Source organism: Entelurus aequoreus, linkage group LG03 (genome assembly GCF_033978785.1).
Source record: "Entelurus aequoreus isolate RoL-2023_Sb linkage group LG03, RoL_Eaeq_v1.1, whole genome shotgun sequence".
NCBI classification, from domain to species: domain Eukaryota; kingdom Metazoa; phylum Chordata; class Actinopteri; order Syngnathiformes; family Syngnathidae; genus Entelurus; species Entelurus aequoreus.
In genome coordinates this window covers 37298540-37317694 of record NC_084733.1, presented here as the reverse complement: position 1 = coordinate 37317694, position 19155 = coordinate 37298540, and the positions used below count along the sequence as shown (strand labels likewise).

The window sequence follows — 19155 nt, the reverse complement described above, 5'->3', positions numbered from 1 at the left end:
CATACAGATACTGTAATACAGATACTGTAATATGATTGTTCATGTTTTTCAGTCAGTACAGATTGGTGTTTTATTGCATTGTGTTGTGCATTACAAACTCAACCGTGTTTTGTGCTGACATAGAAGCTAGCTTATCTCTTGCGGTAGTTAGCTTTTACGGCTAATGCCGTAGCACGCCTCAGTGTTCACTCTTACAATAACAATGTCGCTACAGTTTGGTTATTATACAGGTTACAGAATGTAAATGAAGTATTTGTGACAGTTTTTGAATGCATTTTTAAAGTGATTTAGAGTTAGGATTGATTGCTCCCATTTGCTGCATTGTTATCCACCAAGAGCGAATCGATTTTTACGTGTTAGAATGCAAAAAAAACGTTGTCTTAGTGTTGCTCATAATGATTGTGAACGATAGGCAAAATTCCCCCCAAAAAGCGCAGTTCCCCTTTAAAGGTGAGCTTTTATCACGTCCGTGTTGAGTGAAGTGTAGGATTGGATTGGTTTGCCGAAATCTAGGTTGGATGAACCATTTTGTATTTTTGATAGGAAGTGTAGTAGTCTTAGACATTCTTAATTTGGTTCAAGCAATATTATATAATAACATTTGTGACGTATGTTTTTATAACTTACATATTTAAATGACAGATGAAAATATTGTCAAACTTTAGAAAAGCGGAGGGTTCCACCTATGCTTTGGGCGCCAGTACAACAGCCCCACTCACCCCTCCACTTCCACCCCCCTGTCTATGGTACATACATTGTGCTCTATAAATAAACTTGCTTTGCCTTGCCCTTGGACATTTAAATGGTATCTCATAAATAAGCTTAATAACTGCTTTCCTACCATATGATACATTTTGATTTGTTAATTTAATTATAACTAATACTAACTATATGCTCTCAATTCTAGAGAAACTGCCTTTTCTCTTCAAAAGTATAATACACAGAATCGCACTGTATTGTGCTTTTCCTAACCAATGCTACTGAATCGATGTTACTGTTATTTCTAAAAAAAAAACGGGTCTATTGTTTTAATTGTTTGCTTCATTTGACTGATACATAGTTTTGCCAACAGCGCAGTGAAACTTTAAAATCAAGTTTACATGAATGTATATCCTCTGGTCGGCACTGACAGATATGTAGCAAATTCATTATACATTTTTTTAACCTTTTTAAAGAAAATCATATCCCTCCATCTATCCATCCATTTTCTACCGCTTGTCCCTATCGGGGTCGCGGGGGGTGCTGAAGCCTATCCCATATCATCATAGCAAATTATGCAAATTACTCGATGGCGTCATGGTGACCACGCCCATAAACACGTCCCCAGCGCCACAGGTAATTTGGTAATTTCGAGGAAATCCTGTATATATATATATATATATATATATATATATATATATATATATATATATACATACAGTATATCCATCCATCCATTTTCTACCGCTTGTCCCTATTGGGGTCACGGGGGGTGCTGGAGCCTATCTCAGCTTATGTATGTATATATTAGGGGTGTGGGAAAAATCGATTCGAATTCAAATCGCGATTCTCACGTTGTGCGATTCAGAATCGATTCTCTTTTTTTTTTAAATCGATTTTTTAAATTTTTATTTATATATTTTTTTCTCCATTTTTTTTTATTTTTTTATTTTTATTTTTTTGAATTAATCAATCCAACAAAACAATACACAGCAATATCATAACAATGCAATCCAATTCCAAAACCAAACCCGACCCAGCAACACTCAGAACTGCAATAAACAGAGCAATTGAGAGGAGACACAAATACGACACAGAACAAACCAAAAGTGTCAGGACTTGGTCCCTGGCGTGGTTGGTTCTCCCAGAAGGCAACGGAAAATTGGCGCGTGCGAGGCGTGAATTTAAATACATGTTTATCTAACAATAAAAAAGGAATCAACAAAAGGCGCTCACAGTGGAGGTAGCAAACTTGGCTATACAAAACAAAAGACTTGCACAAGGGCACAAAAACTATTAAACAAAACTTACTTGGCATGAGGAAAAAGCATGAAAAAGAGCAGCATGGATCATGAGCGTGAACAGAGTGGCAGGAGTGTGAATGCCTGGCAGCAATGGCCTTAAATACTAGTGACATGATTAGTGAAAATGTGAGACAGGTGCGTGACATGAGGATGTGAACCAGGTGAAACTAATGGTTACTATGGTGACAAAGTAAGGGAGTGAAGACAAGAACTAAAAAGTGTCCAAAAACAAAGCAAAACAAAAACATGATCAACAGACATGACAGAGCCCCCCCCCCCCCTTACGGAAGAGATCCCAGATGTCCAAGAACAAAATAAACAATGATCAATAGTCATGGGAGGGCGGGAGGGGGACATGGCGGTGGGTCGTCAGACTAAGTGTCCCCGAATCCACCGGGGCAGAGTCAGGTGGCGGCGACGCGTAGAGCGCCGCTGTACCAGACGAGGTGGACGACCTTGGAATGGCCACATTCGTGGCCGACGAGGAGGTCGGCGAACCTGGCGTGGCGGACGCCCATGGAATGGCCACATCCGTGGCTGACTAGGAGGTGGATGCGTTGTCATCGTGGCAGGAGCAGATGACGCAGGTGCAGCAGACGGCGAAGCTTGGGGGGTCTTGGTCTTTGTCTTGGCTAGGGTCAGGGTCTTGGCGTGGGTCTTGGTCTTGGTCTTGGCGTGGGTCTTGGTCTTGGCGTGGGTCTTGGTCTTGGTGTGGAGCTGGTACCGGAGCTTGCCGTCGTGGAACTGGCACCGGAGCTTGCCGTCGTGGAGCTGGTACCGGAGCTCGGCGTCGTGGAGCTGGTACCGGAGCTCGGCGTGGTGGGTCTTGGCGTGGTGGAGCTGGTACCGGAGCTCGGCGTGGTGGGTCTTGGCGTGGTGGAGCTGGTGCTGCGACGGGTGCCAGCCGTGGTGCTGCGACGGGTGCCAGCCGTGGTGCCAGCCGTGGTGCTGCGACGGGTGCCAGCCGTGGTGCCAGCCGTGGTGCTGCGACGGGTGGCACCTGGCGTCGTGGAGCTGGTACCGGAGCTCGACGTGGTGGGTCTTTGCGTGGTGGAGCTGGTGCTGCGACGGGTGCCAGCCGTGGTGCAGCAACTGGAGCTTGGCAGCGTGGTGCAGCAACTGGAGCTTGGCAGCGTGGAAATACCGGTGGTGGTGGCCGAACCGGAGGTTGCGGCTTAGCAGGCCGAAAGACTGGTGGTGGCGGCCGTGCTGTGGCTTGGCAGAACTGCCCCACCTGAACAGTTCCCAGCCCTAGCCTCCCCCTCAAGGAGCGAATCCCAGACACGCTCCGGAACCGTCTTTTGGGGTGGGTGGAGAGAGGTCAGGAGGGGGGCAGAATCCTCCCCTTTTAATTGTCCAAAAAGTATTTTATTCTTCCCCACCTGGGATTGATTGGGAGAGAAAAAAAATGTTTGTGACTTGGGCGTGGCTTGAGTCCTGGGTGGGCGGGGCATGGAATTTGGGTGGCTTGGATTGACTTGCTCTAATGTCCAAAAGCATGTTCCGATAGTGTTGTATCATGTTTATGGGTTTAGAGTCTTTTGCTGGAGGGGAGTGATCAAAAGAAAAAGTCTTGAAAAAAAAATCCTGGTCTCTGAAGTCATCAGGGCGAAGCTGGGCTGCCTGCTGCTTGCTTCCGCCCGGAGGGGGAGGAGCTTGCGGGAGTGAGGCATCCTCTCTCTTTGCGGAAGTCCTCCGTCTTGGGCGACGCTTCCGCGGCTGGGGCGACGTGCCAACGTCGTCCTCGGACCAAATGGAGCACAATGGCACCAGTCTTCCATCTGGCCCCCACATCATGTCTCTGTGCTCCATGGAGGAGTAGCGCAGAGTTTCCTCCTCCATCGCGCGCAGGACCGCCCAAGAAGCCTCGTCAAAAACGTCCAATTTTTGTGCGGGAGAATTTTTCTGCTGGCGACATACTGTCAGTACTTGGTCCCTGGCGTGGTTGGTTCTCCCAGAAGGCAACGGAAAATTGGCGCGTGCGAGGCGTGAATTTAAATACATGTTTATTTAACAATAAAAAAGGAATCAACAAAAGGCGCTCACAGTGGAGGTAGCAAACTTGGCTATACAAAACAAAAGACTTGCACAAGGGCACAAAAACTATTAAACAAAACTTACTTGGCATGAGGAAAAAGCATGAAAAAGAGCAGCATGGATCATGAGCGTGAACAGAGTGGCAGGAGTGTGAATGTGATGTCGCCAGGCCGACTGCCTGGCAACAATGGCCTTAAATACTAGTGACATGATTAGTGAAAACGTGAGGCAGGTGCGTGACATGAGGATGTGAACCAGGTGAAACTAATGGTTACTATGGTGACAAAGCAAGGGAGTGAAGACAAGAACTAAAAAGTGTCCAAAAACCAAGCAAAACAAAAACATGATCAACAGACATAACAAAAAGTAGTGAAACAAAAATGAATATTATCAACAACAGTATCAATATTAGTTACAATTTCAACATGGCAGTGATTAAAAATCCCTCATTGACATTATCATTAGACATTTATAAAAAAAAAAAAGAACAATAGTGTCACAGTGGCGTACACTTGCATCGCATCTCATAAGCTTGACAACACACTGTGTCCAATATTTTCACAAAGATAAAATAAGTCATATTTTTGGTTCATTTAATAGTTAAAACAAATTTACATTATTGCAATCAGTTGATAAAACATTGTCCTTTACAATTATAAAAGCTTTTTACAAAAATCTACTGGTAGATCCTGCTGAAATCCTATGTATTGAATGAATAAAGAATCGTTTTGAATCGGGAAAAAAATCGTTTTTGAATCGAGAATCGCGTTGAATCGGAAAAAATCGATTTTGAATCGAATCGTGACCCCAAGAATCGATATTGAATCGAATTGTGGGACACCCAAAGATTCGCAGCCCTAGTATATATGTATATTTAAAACTTTTTTTTTTTTTTTCAAAAATTGGACAAAGCACATCTGAGGAAATGCTCATACAACAGAAGCATCAGTTTTCAAACTATGCATTGCTTTTCTGCAGAGATAAGACAATATGTTGTGAAATGAAAAAGCAGAGAGAGAAGAGAAGCATCCTACAGCCAGCGGCCAGGCTTCCCAAGTCCTCTACTGCCGAGGAGGAGATTTGAAGAGATTAACACGCTAGCATTAGCTCTGATACAAGCCGAGGATTGAATTAATTAAAGACTTTGCTTAGCTGGGATGTGTTCACATCTTCTAGCATTGGAACCCCCACCCCCATCAACACCCACAGCAACAATTCTATTGGATTCCATCCAATTCACCCAATGATGAACACTCTATTTTTACCATCTTCGTTGTCTCAACCAAGCGCATGCTAATGTAAGAGCTAAACAATATCAAGTGTTTTAGCTTTGGAGGCTGTTGAGATATGTAGGTTTGCATATTTTGCCTGAAATACCCTCAGAAGTCCAGTGATGTTTTTGTATAGTTATTACCTTAATGGCCAGTTTCACACACAGTCAAAAATCTGGTATGTAGAATAGATACTTTTAATGTTCACAAATACATTACTTTTGCATAATAGAGTTTTACCCACAATAACACAACTGTGTCTTATCAGATCATGACTGAAGAGGCTTTTGATGTGATTGTCGTTGGCTCCTGTATGACTGATTTGGTGAGGTAAGTGCCCTCAACCCTCATACTATCATTACTGTGTATTATTTTTTCTACGCAACAGTGCATCTTTCTTGAATTAGTCATTCTTAAGAAGGTTCAGTATAACATTTCGTAAAAGTCATCTGCCTCCGGGAAATGGTTCTGTGGAAAGCAGCACATTGAGTAATTGGTCATCGCTGTAAAACATGTATTTCTTCATAATTTTCAGACTGGATGTGTTATCCCTTGCAAGTGTTGTTACACAAGGGTTCGGATTAATGAATGCACATAGTGATTAAAAATCCCACAATCACACTCTGTGCAGCTAAACCATCTTGATCAAGGTGGATGACTCAATAAAACATAGCAACCCTGTAAATGTAAAGTTTGAGTACGACAAAAGCTTGCAGGATTAATCGATCAGTTTAAGGTTGTCCGCACACTGTGCAGAAAGGAGTTCTTCCATTTTAATGTAGCACATCGATGCAAAGAATGCATTAGTTGAAAATTCCGCCGCAACTACATTGGTGACTGTGTCGCTCGCCTTACACCAGACCACCGTCACTTGGTTCTCCGTAGGCCTACCTCTGACAAATTCATTCACACAATTGCCAAGTTGATTGCAAAAAACTGCAGAACAATTATTACTTTTGAAGATGAAGATGCATGATACATGCAGCCATATATATCCTCAATGAGTGAAAAACAATGTACACAGTTAATAAGTTATTGTGTTTAAACTACTGGGAATAAATCCACAGCCACCTTTTGATTGATTTGAATAATGATGTCAATCGATTGACAGCCCTAATTTAGAATGGGCCTAAAGACTAGTGTGCTCACAGGCAAATTTTGCTTCAAAATGCACCCCCGACAAGACTTAAAGGCCTACTGAAATGAATTTTTTTTATTTAAACGGGGATAGCAGATCTATTCTATGTGTCATACTTGATCATTTCGCGATATTGCCATATTTTTGCTGAAAGGATTTAGTATAGAACGACGATAAAGATTGCAACTTTTGGTATCTGATAAAAAAAAGGCTTGCCCCTACCGGAAGTAGCGTGACGTAGTCAATTGAACATATACGCAAAGTTCCCTATTGTTTACAATGATGGCCGCATGAAGTGAGAGAGATTCGGACCGAGAAAGCGACAATTTCCCCATTAATTTGAGCGAGGATGAAAGATTTGTGGATGAGTAAAGTGCAAGTGAAGGACTAGTGGGGAGTTGAAGCTATTCAGATAGGGAAGATGCTGTGAGAGCCGGGGGTGACCTGATATTCAGCTGGGAATGACTACAACAGTAAATAAACACAAGACATATATATACTCTATTAGCCACAACACAACCAGGCTTATATTTAACATGCCACAAATTAATCCTGCATAAAAACACCTGCGTGTTTGTTATGCTAGCTCCTAGCTCCTATGCTAGCTCCTAGCTCCATAGAACACGCCAATACAATTCAAACACCTGATCAACACACACAATCACTCAGCCCAAAAGACCGTTCACCTAACCCAAGGTTCATAAAGCTTATATATTTTTAAAAAGTTACGTACGTGACGCGCACATACGGTCAAGTTATCAAATGTTTAGCAGCCAAGGCTGCATACTCACGGTACCTGATATTCAGCTGGGAATGACTACAACAGTAAATAAACACAAGACATATATATACTCTATTAGCCACAACACAACCAGGCTTATATTTAATATGCCACAAATTAATCCTGCATAATAACACCTGCGTGTTTGTTATGCTAGCTCCTAGCTCCTCTGCTAGCTCCTAGCTCCATAGAACACGCCAATACAATTCAAACACCTGATCAACACACACAATCACTCAGCCCAAAAGACCGTTCACCTAACCCAAGGTTCATAAAGCTTATATATTTTTAAAAAGTTACGTACGTGACGCGCACGTACGGTACAGTACGTGTTATGCTAGCTCCTAGCTCCTCTGCTAGCTCCTAGCTCCATAGAACACGCCAATACAATTCAAACACCTGATCAACACACACAATCACTCAGCCCAAAAGACCGTTCACCTAACCCAAGGTTCATAAAGCTTATATATTTTTAAAAAGTTACGTACGTGACGCGCACATACGGTCAAGTTATCAAATGTTTAGCAGCCAATGCTGCATACTCACGGTACCTGATATTCAGCTGGGAATGACTACAACAGTAAATAAACACAAGACATATATATACTCTATTAGCCACAACACAACCAGGCTTATATTTAATATGCCACAAATTAATCCTGCATAATAACACCTGCGTGTTTGTTATGCTATCTCCTAGCTCCTCTGCTAGCTCCTAGCTCCATAGAACACGCCAATACAATTCAAACACCTGATCAACACACACAATCACTCAGCCCAAAAGACCGTTCACCTAACCCAAGGTTCATAAAGCTTATATCTTTTTAAAAAGTTACGTACGTGACGCGCACGTACGGTACGGTACGTGTTATGCTAGCTCCTAGCTCCTATGCTAGCTCCTAGCTCCATAGAACACGCCAATACAATTCAAACACCTGATCAACACACACAATCACTCAGCCCAAAAGACCGTTCACCTAACCAAAGGTTCATAAAGCTTATATATTTTTAAAAAGTTACGTACGTGACGCGCACGTACGGTACGGTACGTGTTATGCTAGCTCCTAGCTCCTATGCTAGCTCCTAGCTCCATAGAACACGCCAATACAATTCAAACACCTGATCAACACACACAATCACTCAGCCCAAAAGACCGTTCACCTAACCCAAGGTTCATAAAGCTTATATATTTAAAAAAAGTTACGTACATACGCAAAAAAAAGTTGCGCACATACGGTCAAGCGATCAAATGTTTAGAAGCCAAAGCTGCATACTCACAGTAGCACGTCTGCGTCTTTGTCATCCAAATCAAAGTAATCCTGGTAAGAGTCTGTGTTGTCCCAGTTCTCTACAGGCGTCTGTGTATCGAAGTCAAAAGTCCTCCTGGTTAGAGTCTCTGTTATCCGAGTTCTTCCATCTTGACTGCATCTTTCGGGAATGTAAACAAAGAAGCGCCGGCTGTGTACTGTTGTTGCTGACTACGTTCGAAAAATACGTCCATTTCGCACCGACAACTTTCTTCTTTGCTTGCTCAGCTTCCTTCTCCATAATGCAATGAACATGATTGCAACAGATTCACGAACACAGATGTCCAGAATACTGTGGAATTATGAAATGAAAACAGAGCTTTTTCGTGTTGGCTTCAATGTGGAAGGCATACCCGTGTTCCCCGGTCTACGTCACGCGCATACGTCATCCTCAGAGGCGTTTCGAACCGGAAGTTTAGCGGCAAATTTAAAATGTCACTTTATAAGTTAACCCGGCCGTATTGGCATGTGTTATAATGTTAAGATTTCATCATTGATATATAAACTATCAGACTGCGTGGTCGGTAGTAGTGGGTTTCAGTAGGCCTTTAAGACAATAGATGGCAAGTTTATTTATAGAGCACAATTCGCACACAAGGTAAGTCAGAGTGCTTTACTGAAAAATACAACAAGGCAAAAATGATAATATAAAATAATAATAAAAATAAGCCAGTGCAGTGACCTAAGCACTACACTAATTTGTTCATATTTCCTAGTTCTGGTCAGGACTCAAGCAGCAGCATTCTGGATGTACTCCAGCTGCTCTACAGCTTGTTTAGAGAGCCCAGTGAGAAGGCCATTACAGTAGTTTAACCTGCTGGAGACAAAGGCATGGATTAGTATTTTTAAGTCTGATTTAGACATTATTCCTCTTATTTTTCAGGTAGTGAAAGGCTGCTGATGTTATTGACTTAGTGTGGCTGTTAAAGATCAAGTCTGAGTCTATTATTACCCCTAGATTTTTAAGCGGTTTATTAAGTTTCAGGGAGAATGTCTCAAGGTGATTATCAACAGTTTCTCTATGCTTATGGGCCAAAGAAAATTATTTCCGTTTTGTCTGAGTTTAGCTGAAGAAAATTGTTTTGCATCCACACACTGATCTGTTCAATGCAGTGAAAACTGAATCAACAGGCCGACATTCACTTGCCATCAGTGACACGTAGATCCGAGCGTCATCTGCATAGTTGTTGTAGGACACAATGAAGTTGCATTATAGCTGACCTAATGGCAGCATGTACAAGTTGAACAATAGGGGTCCTAGGTCGAGTACTGAGGAACCCCACACAGGTCATAGCCATTTGATCAGAGACACAGTTACCAATTCCAACAAAGTATGTCCTGTGATCGAGATAGGACTTGAACAAGTTAAGAGCAGAACCAGAAATTCCCACCCAGTTTTCTAACCTCCGTAATAAGATAGTATGGTCAACTGTGTCAAAGGCAGCGCTCAGGTCCAGCAGAACCAAGACTGAGACTTTTCCTGCGTCTGTGTTAAGGCCGATATCATTTTTCACCTTGATCAGCGTTCTTTTAGTGCTGTAGTGTGGCCTCAAGCCTGATTAGAAGGTATCAAACACATTGTAATACTATTACAGCGTTCCCACGCCACTTTGTGGATCATTTGATATGGTTTCAGCGCATGGCAGATTTAAAAGTACCTTTGACTTTGAGTCCCCATCTAAGTTTCATGTTAAAATTTCATAGGTTTTAGAGTGTATACAAAGTGTTTATAATCATGCATGAAAGCTGTGTGGATTAGGGGTGCAACGATTTGTTGATTTGTAGACAAATATCGACGTTTTGTATTAAAAAAAAACTTAACAAGTATTGAAAACGGTAATCGTAAAAAAAGAAACAAAGAAGAACATTGACAAACAAGAAAATTGAAGGTGCCAATAAATGGGGCAGACGGCCCACACCGATATTCTTTCAGGGGGCCCAGAATTCCTGGCAACGTCCCTCGTTGCAGCCTTTGAGTGTAGGGCTGATTAATACTTTAAATGCATATGATGTTCATAAAAATAGATCACATTGAATATATAATAACATAATGTAAAATAAATAGTAGGGATGCACCAAAATTAACATTCTTGGCCAAAACCGAAAATGAAAAAAACAATCTCGAAAACCGGAACACTGAACAAAATTATTATGCCAATTATTATTACCACTGCAGGTAGGGCAATTGCTGTGTAATAGCCTCACGAAATTCAAGTCATTGCACTTGTACACATTCATATTTATCCAATAAAACAATCATACAATTATGAAAATATTTATTAACCACTGTTGTCACAACAATATAAAATAAAACTAGTTATGTATAGGCCACTGGGCCAAACAAATAAATGACCTGCATTCAAGTAAAACCTTAAAAGAATGTTTGTGTATGACATTCTGGCAATAAAATTGCATTTGCGTCAAAATGTTAAGGTTCTTTTTAAAGTAAATTTAAATTATTAATCAAAATTCCAAAATGTGATTATCATGTTCATAAAATTAATAGTTTGACAGCGCTGTTTTAAAACCATGATATTTGTATCTTGTTTTTTGCAACATTTGTGTCAGGACAGGTTAAGATCTTTTAATGACTCTGGAAAAATAATATGTTTTTTTGTAAAAGATATGCATAGTCTTTAATTACTTTTTGGAAGTCAGTGGCCTGCGGTCTTCTATTTAATCAAGTTTAAGTGCATAATTAATGGAACACTTCTTTATCACAGGATGGAAGTGAAAATGGAGGCAAATATGAGGTCGTTTTTTTTCCAACAATAAAAGCTTGGAGTAAGGATTTTTTTAAATATGAAATAAATTTCACTCACGTTGGGTCGCTCAATCTACGTTGTAGTTCATCCTGTATAATGCATTTGCTCCTTGACTGCACTTAAATGTAGAGTATATGTAGTATATGTAGAATATATTTATATTATTTATATATTATATATTACATATATAATATATTATATATATTATATTATTTATTATTATTCTTGTCTATTGTGAGCGAACTGTGGTGCTGAATTTACCCCAGGGATCAATAAAGTACTTTCTATTCTATTCTATTCTATCCCAAAGGTCGTATTTTACTCACAAAACTCTGTAAAGCAGGCCTTCATGTACCATTGTTTATGCACTAGGGCACAATTAAGTTGGAAGCATACAATTGTCTAACTTGGTAAAATGGGGAAGTTAAGATTCTGGGATTACTAACGGGTTGAGACAAGCTCTTAATTAATAGTTAAGGTGTGTCCGAAGATTTTCGCACCACACAGTAAATAATTGGATCTGATCTAACATTCTTTGGAAAAAAAGTTAATTTTCTCTCATGATTCTACATGACGGTTTGGACTTACTTTTATCACTTTCCCGTGTTTTTTATTATTTCTGTTCTAGCGCTCTCATATCCTTGTTACCACATCCTGTGCGCATCTATTTCCTGCCACTTCAACTTTAGTCTGAGCTATGCTCCCCTCATGTGTTCCTGTTTGACAATCAGGAGACACACCTTTACCTGGTTGTCAGTCATGACGCAGGTTCATTATTGTATGCACACTGTTGTGTTAACGTGTCTGCATGTGCTTTGCACTACCTGCTTGCTTGGTGGTATTTTTACTTACTGTCGACTGCCTCGTCCATGCTGGTACCTTGTCCATGCATGCTTTGCTGCATTAAATCATCTTTTAGCAGCACGTTGCATGTCGACTCTGCATCTTGGGATCACGGCGTCAGCCATGACAATTTTCTCAACTACAAAAACTGTCAGCAATATTCTGGAAACAATAATAGCAACTAGCCTTTAAACATAACCCAATATGATTGCTTGGTTTTCTAGTGTCAGTCGAGTATTTTGAATATTTTCTAACTTTTTTTAATAATAATGATAGTAACAACTACAACTCTCCATCAGCAATTTAATTTTTTTCTTGTTCTGTAATTTGATGGAAAATGACTAATGGGCTATATATAGGGTGTTTTCCATCATGCCTTGTAACGGTCTAAACAAAATACAGGAAGTATTTTAAACATGGCCAATACTTCCGGATTTCCGTTGCTTGTCCCAAAAGCCCTAAAATGTACATTAGTAATAAATGTTCTGTTGACAACCTTAGGAATAAAAATAATAACTGTCATCAGAGTTCTGCTCTTAAACATTTTTTAGAAATAATTAATTATCAGCAGCTGTCATGACTCTGAGATGTATAGTTTAAGACAGTTTTAATAGATACAGAAACCAAATAATTGATTTGGTGCTTGCAGGGTTGGCGATCTAAAGATTATAGGTCATTTTTATGTCTTACTTTAAAAATGTTGCTGTTGCATCATTTTTCTTGTCGGAGAGATTATTTGAGCCGCACAGTCCTTTCCCACAAGTTGTTAGTCACCGGCCAATCACAGTTAAAAACAGCTCGTCACCCTCATTTACCATAAACTTTGGAAGGAATTACACAATCAGCAGTTAATAGGATGAAACGTTGTTTTTAGAGGATCCAGCCAACTCAATGTGTTGTTTTTTCTCTTATATCTTCTATAAATATTCAGTTTTGTTCAACACAGGGAGAAAGAATTTAAACATAATTCAAAAATCTTATTCCTAATTTTTCTCATTGGCAATTTAACTAGTGATTCTGCTTTGAATGGTAGGCATTATCAATGAGAAATATAACAAGCCAACAGGAAATTGCAATGCGTTGAGAAAGTGGGAAGGCTTTAGAGCTGGAGGTCAGACTGCGGATAGGAGAGGCTAGTCAGAATATATTTGCAGCCCTTCAAAGTGATGCAAGGCTTTGAAGTGGAAAATCTGTCCATCCATCCATTTTCTACCGTTTGTCCCTCTCGGGGTAGCTGTCTTGAAAAGTCAGTGGTTGTGTGCTGCTTCAGATGACTGACACCCACTAAATGCCTTCACACACTCACACATGAATCACAAATACAGCTTTTTTGTCATAAAAGTTGTGTTTTAATGATCTATTTGCTACAGTATGTACTTAGAGGAAGATGGAACCATTGCCAAAACCATACAGTGGCCCCTTCTACCAGAGCACACTGGATGAAGACACCTTTCACCTGTTGTTATCATTAAAACCTCAATTCTGGAGCATTAAAAAAGCAACAACATTGTTTCTAATAAGCACATTAAATGCATATGCTTTAAAAATTTTAGAAATAGGTTCATGCTGTGAAATGTATTACACCCCTAAAGTGTAATCTTGGCGGATGAATGTCATTAAACATGTAGCTGAATCCCGATATAACATTGCAACCTGCCAGGCTTTTATGAGATGGAACGTGTGGAAGTAAACTTTTGTTACATATGTATAATCATTCATCTATATAGCCTTCATTAATCAGTATATATTTTTCTGTATTTTAACTTAAACCATAAACCATATTAGACGTTGTGCTTCTTACCAGTAATACCATACACCTTGTAAATGCGAAACATATAATTTAACCATGTTAGGTATAATCGCCTCATTATGTGAAACAATTGCCCCTTCATTTGATTATTATCATTATTTACTAACAAACTGAGGAAAAACCTGCTTTAGCATCACATGTCAAGGTGACAAGCAAATACTAAAGTTTTGCTATTGTATAATTTATTTCAAATAGAGTTACAATGACCAAAACAAATGTACATTAATAGCTTGTTGCAACTAGTAATAAAACAATTATCAGTTAAGAAGAACAGCAGCTGCTTGCCTTACATTGTTTTTTCTGGTCAAAATTGAAATTGATTTATATTTAAAGGGCCACATAAAATATGTCCTTTAGTTGAGAATGTGTGAATGTTGGTTAATTCGTGTGTTGTTTTTTTTAATATGTCCTGTTCTGCCATTCAGACAAATCATATTGTTAATGTAGATGCTCATAATGGCTGTGCTTGCTTTCCAAAAGAGAAGTGTGGAATGTTTCTCTTGTTGCCCTATTTGTATTTGACTTAAAACAAATGTTTGGATATATTTAATGTTTGGTGCAACTGGACGGGATACAAAGAACAAAAAAAGAAAACAGAGGGGGAAATTGCGGGGACAAGAGAGAGATAAGACAGAGAGACAACAACAACAAAAAACAACAACAGTCCTACATTAGCAAATACGATTTATACAAATATGATACCAAAAATTATAAAGTAGAATCAGTCAATAAAGTAGGTAGTAATATCGCAAAAATGACAATGAATGAACATTATTGCAATAAAAATACCAATAGAAATACTAATATTGATAATGAATGATAATAATTACCTCTATTATCAACATTACAATCGCTTCAAATGCAACAATACATAAATGTAATGACTACGTGAATTACAAAAGAAAGCAGGTAAGAGGGGAGGAGAGAAAGAGAAGCGGACTTTATTAACATTTGACATTGTTATGTTAAAATCAGTTAGGCTTTAGAAGTGTGCCATGTTTCAACCTGGTTTCCTCCGGAGGGTGGAAGGGACAATGTTATATATGTTTGATGAGGTGTGATTGTATGCATGAGTGTTACCGGTATGTGTATGTACAGTATGTATGTATGTTATTACAGTGAATGCGCATGCATGTATCTTGGGTGTGTGTGTGTGTGTGTGTGTGTGTGTGTGTGTGTGTGTGTGTGTGTGTGTGTGTGTGTGTGTGTGTGTGTGTGTGTGTGTGTGTGTGTGTGTGTGTGTGTGTGTGTGTGTGTGTGTGTGTGTGTGTGTGTGTGTGTGTGTGTGTGTGTGTGTGTGTGTGTGTTCTTACATATGTATGTACTGTATTTTTCGGAGTATAAATCGCCCCGGAGTATAAGTCGCACCGGCCGAAACTGCACAATAAAGAAGGAAAAAAACATATATAAGTCGCACTGGAGTATAAGTCGCATTTTTTGGGGAAATGTATTTGATAAAACCCAACTCCAAGAATAAACATTTGAAAGGCAATTTAAAATAAATAAAGAATAGTGAACAACAGGCTGAATAAGTGTACGTTATGTGACGCATAAATAACCAACTGAGAACGTGCCTGGTATGTTAACGTAACATATTATAGTAAGAGTCATTCAAATAACTATAACATATATAACATGCTATACGTTTACCAAACAATCTGTCACTCCTAATCGCTAAATCTGATGAAATCTTATACGTCTAGTCTCTTACGTGAATGAGCTAAATAATATTATTTGATATTTTACGGTAATGTGTTAATAATTTCACACATAAGTCGCTCCTGAGTATAAGTCGCACCCCCGGCCAAACTATGAAAAAAACTGCGACTTATAGTCCGAAAAATACGGTATGCGTATACTGTATATGTACTGTATGTATGAGCGTGTGCATTTATGCATGATAGTGTGTGTGTGTGTGTGTGTGTGTGTGTGTGTGTGTGTGTGTGTGTGTGTGTGCAATACATTTAGATAGATACATAGATAGATAGATAGATAGATAGATAGATAGATAGATAGATAGATAGATAGATAGATAGATAGATAGTATTTTATTGATTCCTTCAGGAGAGTTCCCTCAGGAAAATTTAAATTCCAGCAGCAGTGTACAGAATTGAGATCGAATTTAAAAATTAAAAAGTAAATAATAAATAATGGGGGTATATGTTATTGTTTTGCATCCCCTGTCATCATAGTACCCTCCTGCCCCCAGAGAGGAGTCTGATGGTGTGTGGGACAAAAGAGTTTTTGAGTCTATTAGTCCTGCACTTGGGATGAAGCAGTCTAGCACTGAACAGGCTCCTCTGGCTACTGATAACGGTATGCAAAGGGTGACTGGCATCATCCATGATGCTCAGTAATTTTTCCACATTTGTCTCACAGTATGTGCGGGAGCCAAAGTATGTTGGTGGATTTGTCATTCTATCACAGTACATGTTTAGTTGTTGCAATGCTGCTTATTCTATATTTAAACAGCCTATGTTTTTGATTTATTTGGGGGGAATTATACTGGTACTGCTATTCCAATGTCATGTCAAAATGTTCTAATGTTGCTGTTTGATAGACCTTGAAGTTTGAGTACTTTGTTTAATATAACTATGCTTAAAGGCCTACTGAAATGAATTTTTTTTATTTAAACGGGGATAGCAGATCTATTCTATGTGTCATACTTGATCATTTCGCGATATTGCCATATTTTTGCTGAAAGGATTTAGTATAGAACAACGACGATAAAGATTGCAACTTTTGGTATCTGATAAAAAAAAGGCTTGCACCTACCGGAAGTAGCGTGACGTAGTCAGTTGAACATATACGCAAAGTTCCCTATTGTTTACAATGATGGCCGCATGAAGTGAGAGAGATTCGGACCGAGAAAGCGACAATTTCCCCATTAATTTGAGCGAGGATGAAAGATTTGTGGATGAGTAAAGTGCAAGTGAAGGACTAGTGGGGAGTTGAAGCTATTCAGATAGGGAAGATGCTGTGAGAGCCGGGGGTGACCTGATATTCAGCTGGGAATGACTACAACAGTAAATAAACACAAGACATATATATACTCTATTAGCCACAACACAACCAGGCTTATATTTAATATGCCACAAATTAATCCTGCATAAAAACACCTGCGTGTTTGTTATGCTAGCTCCTAGCTCCTCTGCTAGCTCCTAGCTCCATAGAACACGCCAATACAATTCAAACACCTGATCAACACACACAATCACTCAGCCCAAAAGACCGTTTACCTAACCCAAGGTTCATAAAGCTTATATATTTTTAAAAAGTTACGTACGTGACGCGCACATACGGTCAAGTTATCGAATGTTTAGCAGCCAAGGCTGCATACTCACGGTACCTGATATTCAGCTGGGAATGACTACAACAGTAAATAAACACAAGACATATATATACTCTATTAGCCACAACACAACCAGGCTTATATTTAATATGCCACAAATTAATCCTGCATAATAACACCTGCGTGTTTGTTATGCTAGCTCCTAGCTCCTCTGCTAGCTCCTAGCTCCATAGAACACGCCAATACAATTCAAACACCCGATCAACACACACAATCACTCAGCCCAAAAGACCGTTCACCTAACCCAAGGTTCATAAAGCTTATATATTTTTAAAAAGTTACGTACGTGACGCGCACTTACGGTACGGTACGTGTTATGCTAGCTCCTAGCTCCTCTGCTAGCTCCTAGCTCCATAGAACACGCCAATACAATTCAAACACATGATCAACACACACAATCACTCAGCCCAAAAGACCGTTCACCTAACCCAAGGTTCATAAAGCTTATATATTTTAAAAAAGTTACGTACATACGCAAAAAAAAGCCAAAGCTGCATACTCACAGTAGCACGTCTGCGTCTTTGTCATCCAAATCAAAGTAATCCTGGTAAGAGTCTGTGTTGTCCCAGTTCTCTACAGGCGTCTGTGTATCCAAATCAAAAGTCCTCCTGGTTAGAGTCTCTGTTATCCGAGTTCTTCCATCTTGACTGCATCTTTCGGGAATGTAAACAAAGAAGCGCCGGCTGTGTACTGTTGTGGCTGACTACGTTCGAAAAATACGTCCATTTCGCACCGACAACTTTCTTCTTTGCTTGCTTGGCTTCCTTCTCCATAATGCAATGAACATGATTGAAACAGATTCACGAACACAGATGTCCAGAATACTGTGGAATTATGAAATGAAAACAGAGCTTTTTCATATCGGCTTCAATGTGGAAGGCATACCCGTGTTCGTCGGGCTACGTCACGCGCATACGTCATCCTCAGAGGCGTTTCGAACCGGAAGTTTAGCGGCAAATTTAAAATGTCACTTTATAAGTTAACCCGGCCGTATTGGCATGTGTTATAATGTTAAGATTTCATCATTGATATATAAACTATCAGACTGCGTGGTCGGTAGTAGTGGGTTTCAGTAGGCCTTTAATGCATCACTTAAATTGAATATTCTGATTAATGTTGGTTGAAGCCTTTACGCCAGGGGTCGCAAACTCAATTTACTTGGGGGCCGCTGGAGGTTGGGTGAGGTTGACAAGCACGAAGTATTCACTTAAGAATCGCGTTTCAACCACGTGACTAAACGCGTTAACTACAGTACTTCTACCAGAAACTATAGTAGCCCTGAGCTATGGTTGGCATTAAGTCATGGGGCGCCATGGCTTAGATGGTGGCGCGGTCGTCCAGAAACTTGAGGTTTCCTGGTACGAATCCAGCTTCCGCCATTCAAGTCACTGCCAATGTGTTCTTATTCAAGACATTTCACCCACATAGGTCCCAGTGCCACTCACTGTGTATGAATGTGAATGAATGTTTGGTGGGGGTCGGAAAAACCGTAGGTGCAAATTGGCTAATTTAATAATGTTGACTCCTTGCATCTTGTGAATTACTTTAAGGGAGTCAGAATAGAGAGAAAGTGTCCAACTCAAAGCTAGTACAGTATTTGTGGTCAGGGATCACTTGCTTCATGGGAGAAAAATGTGTTCAGGGGTTGTTCTTTAGACCCTTTGTAAAAATGTTTATAAAAATCTGGAGACAGCCAAACTGCAAGTTCATTAAGCTTTCAGTTTGCTGATCTTAACTAACTGATCTCTGTAGGTTATTACTCTGTCATACAGCGCACATTACGATTCCATGCGGTGATTTTCCGTACATATTTTTCAGTTCCTGTTCCATATTGGTAAAGAACAGGAG

General features: G+C 39.8%; 1 protein-coding gene across 4 annotated transcripts in view; it reads left to right on the top strand.

Moving 5' to 3' along the window:
• The window catches only part of rbks (ribokinase), a 118716-nt gene that overhangs the window by 12698 nt on the left and 86863 nt on the right, over positions 1–19155 (top strand). For 2 of the 4 annotated variants that reach the window (XM_062041740.1, XM_062041741.1), the window contains one exon: positions 5580–5641. The exons of 1 other annotated variant lie outside the window; for it this stretch is intronic. In XM_062041740.1, coding sequence (XP_061897724.1) covers positions 5583–5641 — 59 coding nt within the window. In that variant the 5' untranslated portion in view covers positions 5580–5582. Of the gene's footprint in view, positions 1–5318; positions 5339–5579; positions 5642–19155 lie in introns of those variants that run through there. One more of the 4 variants, XM_062041742.1, reaches the window with a different exon arrangement.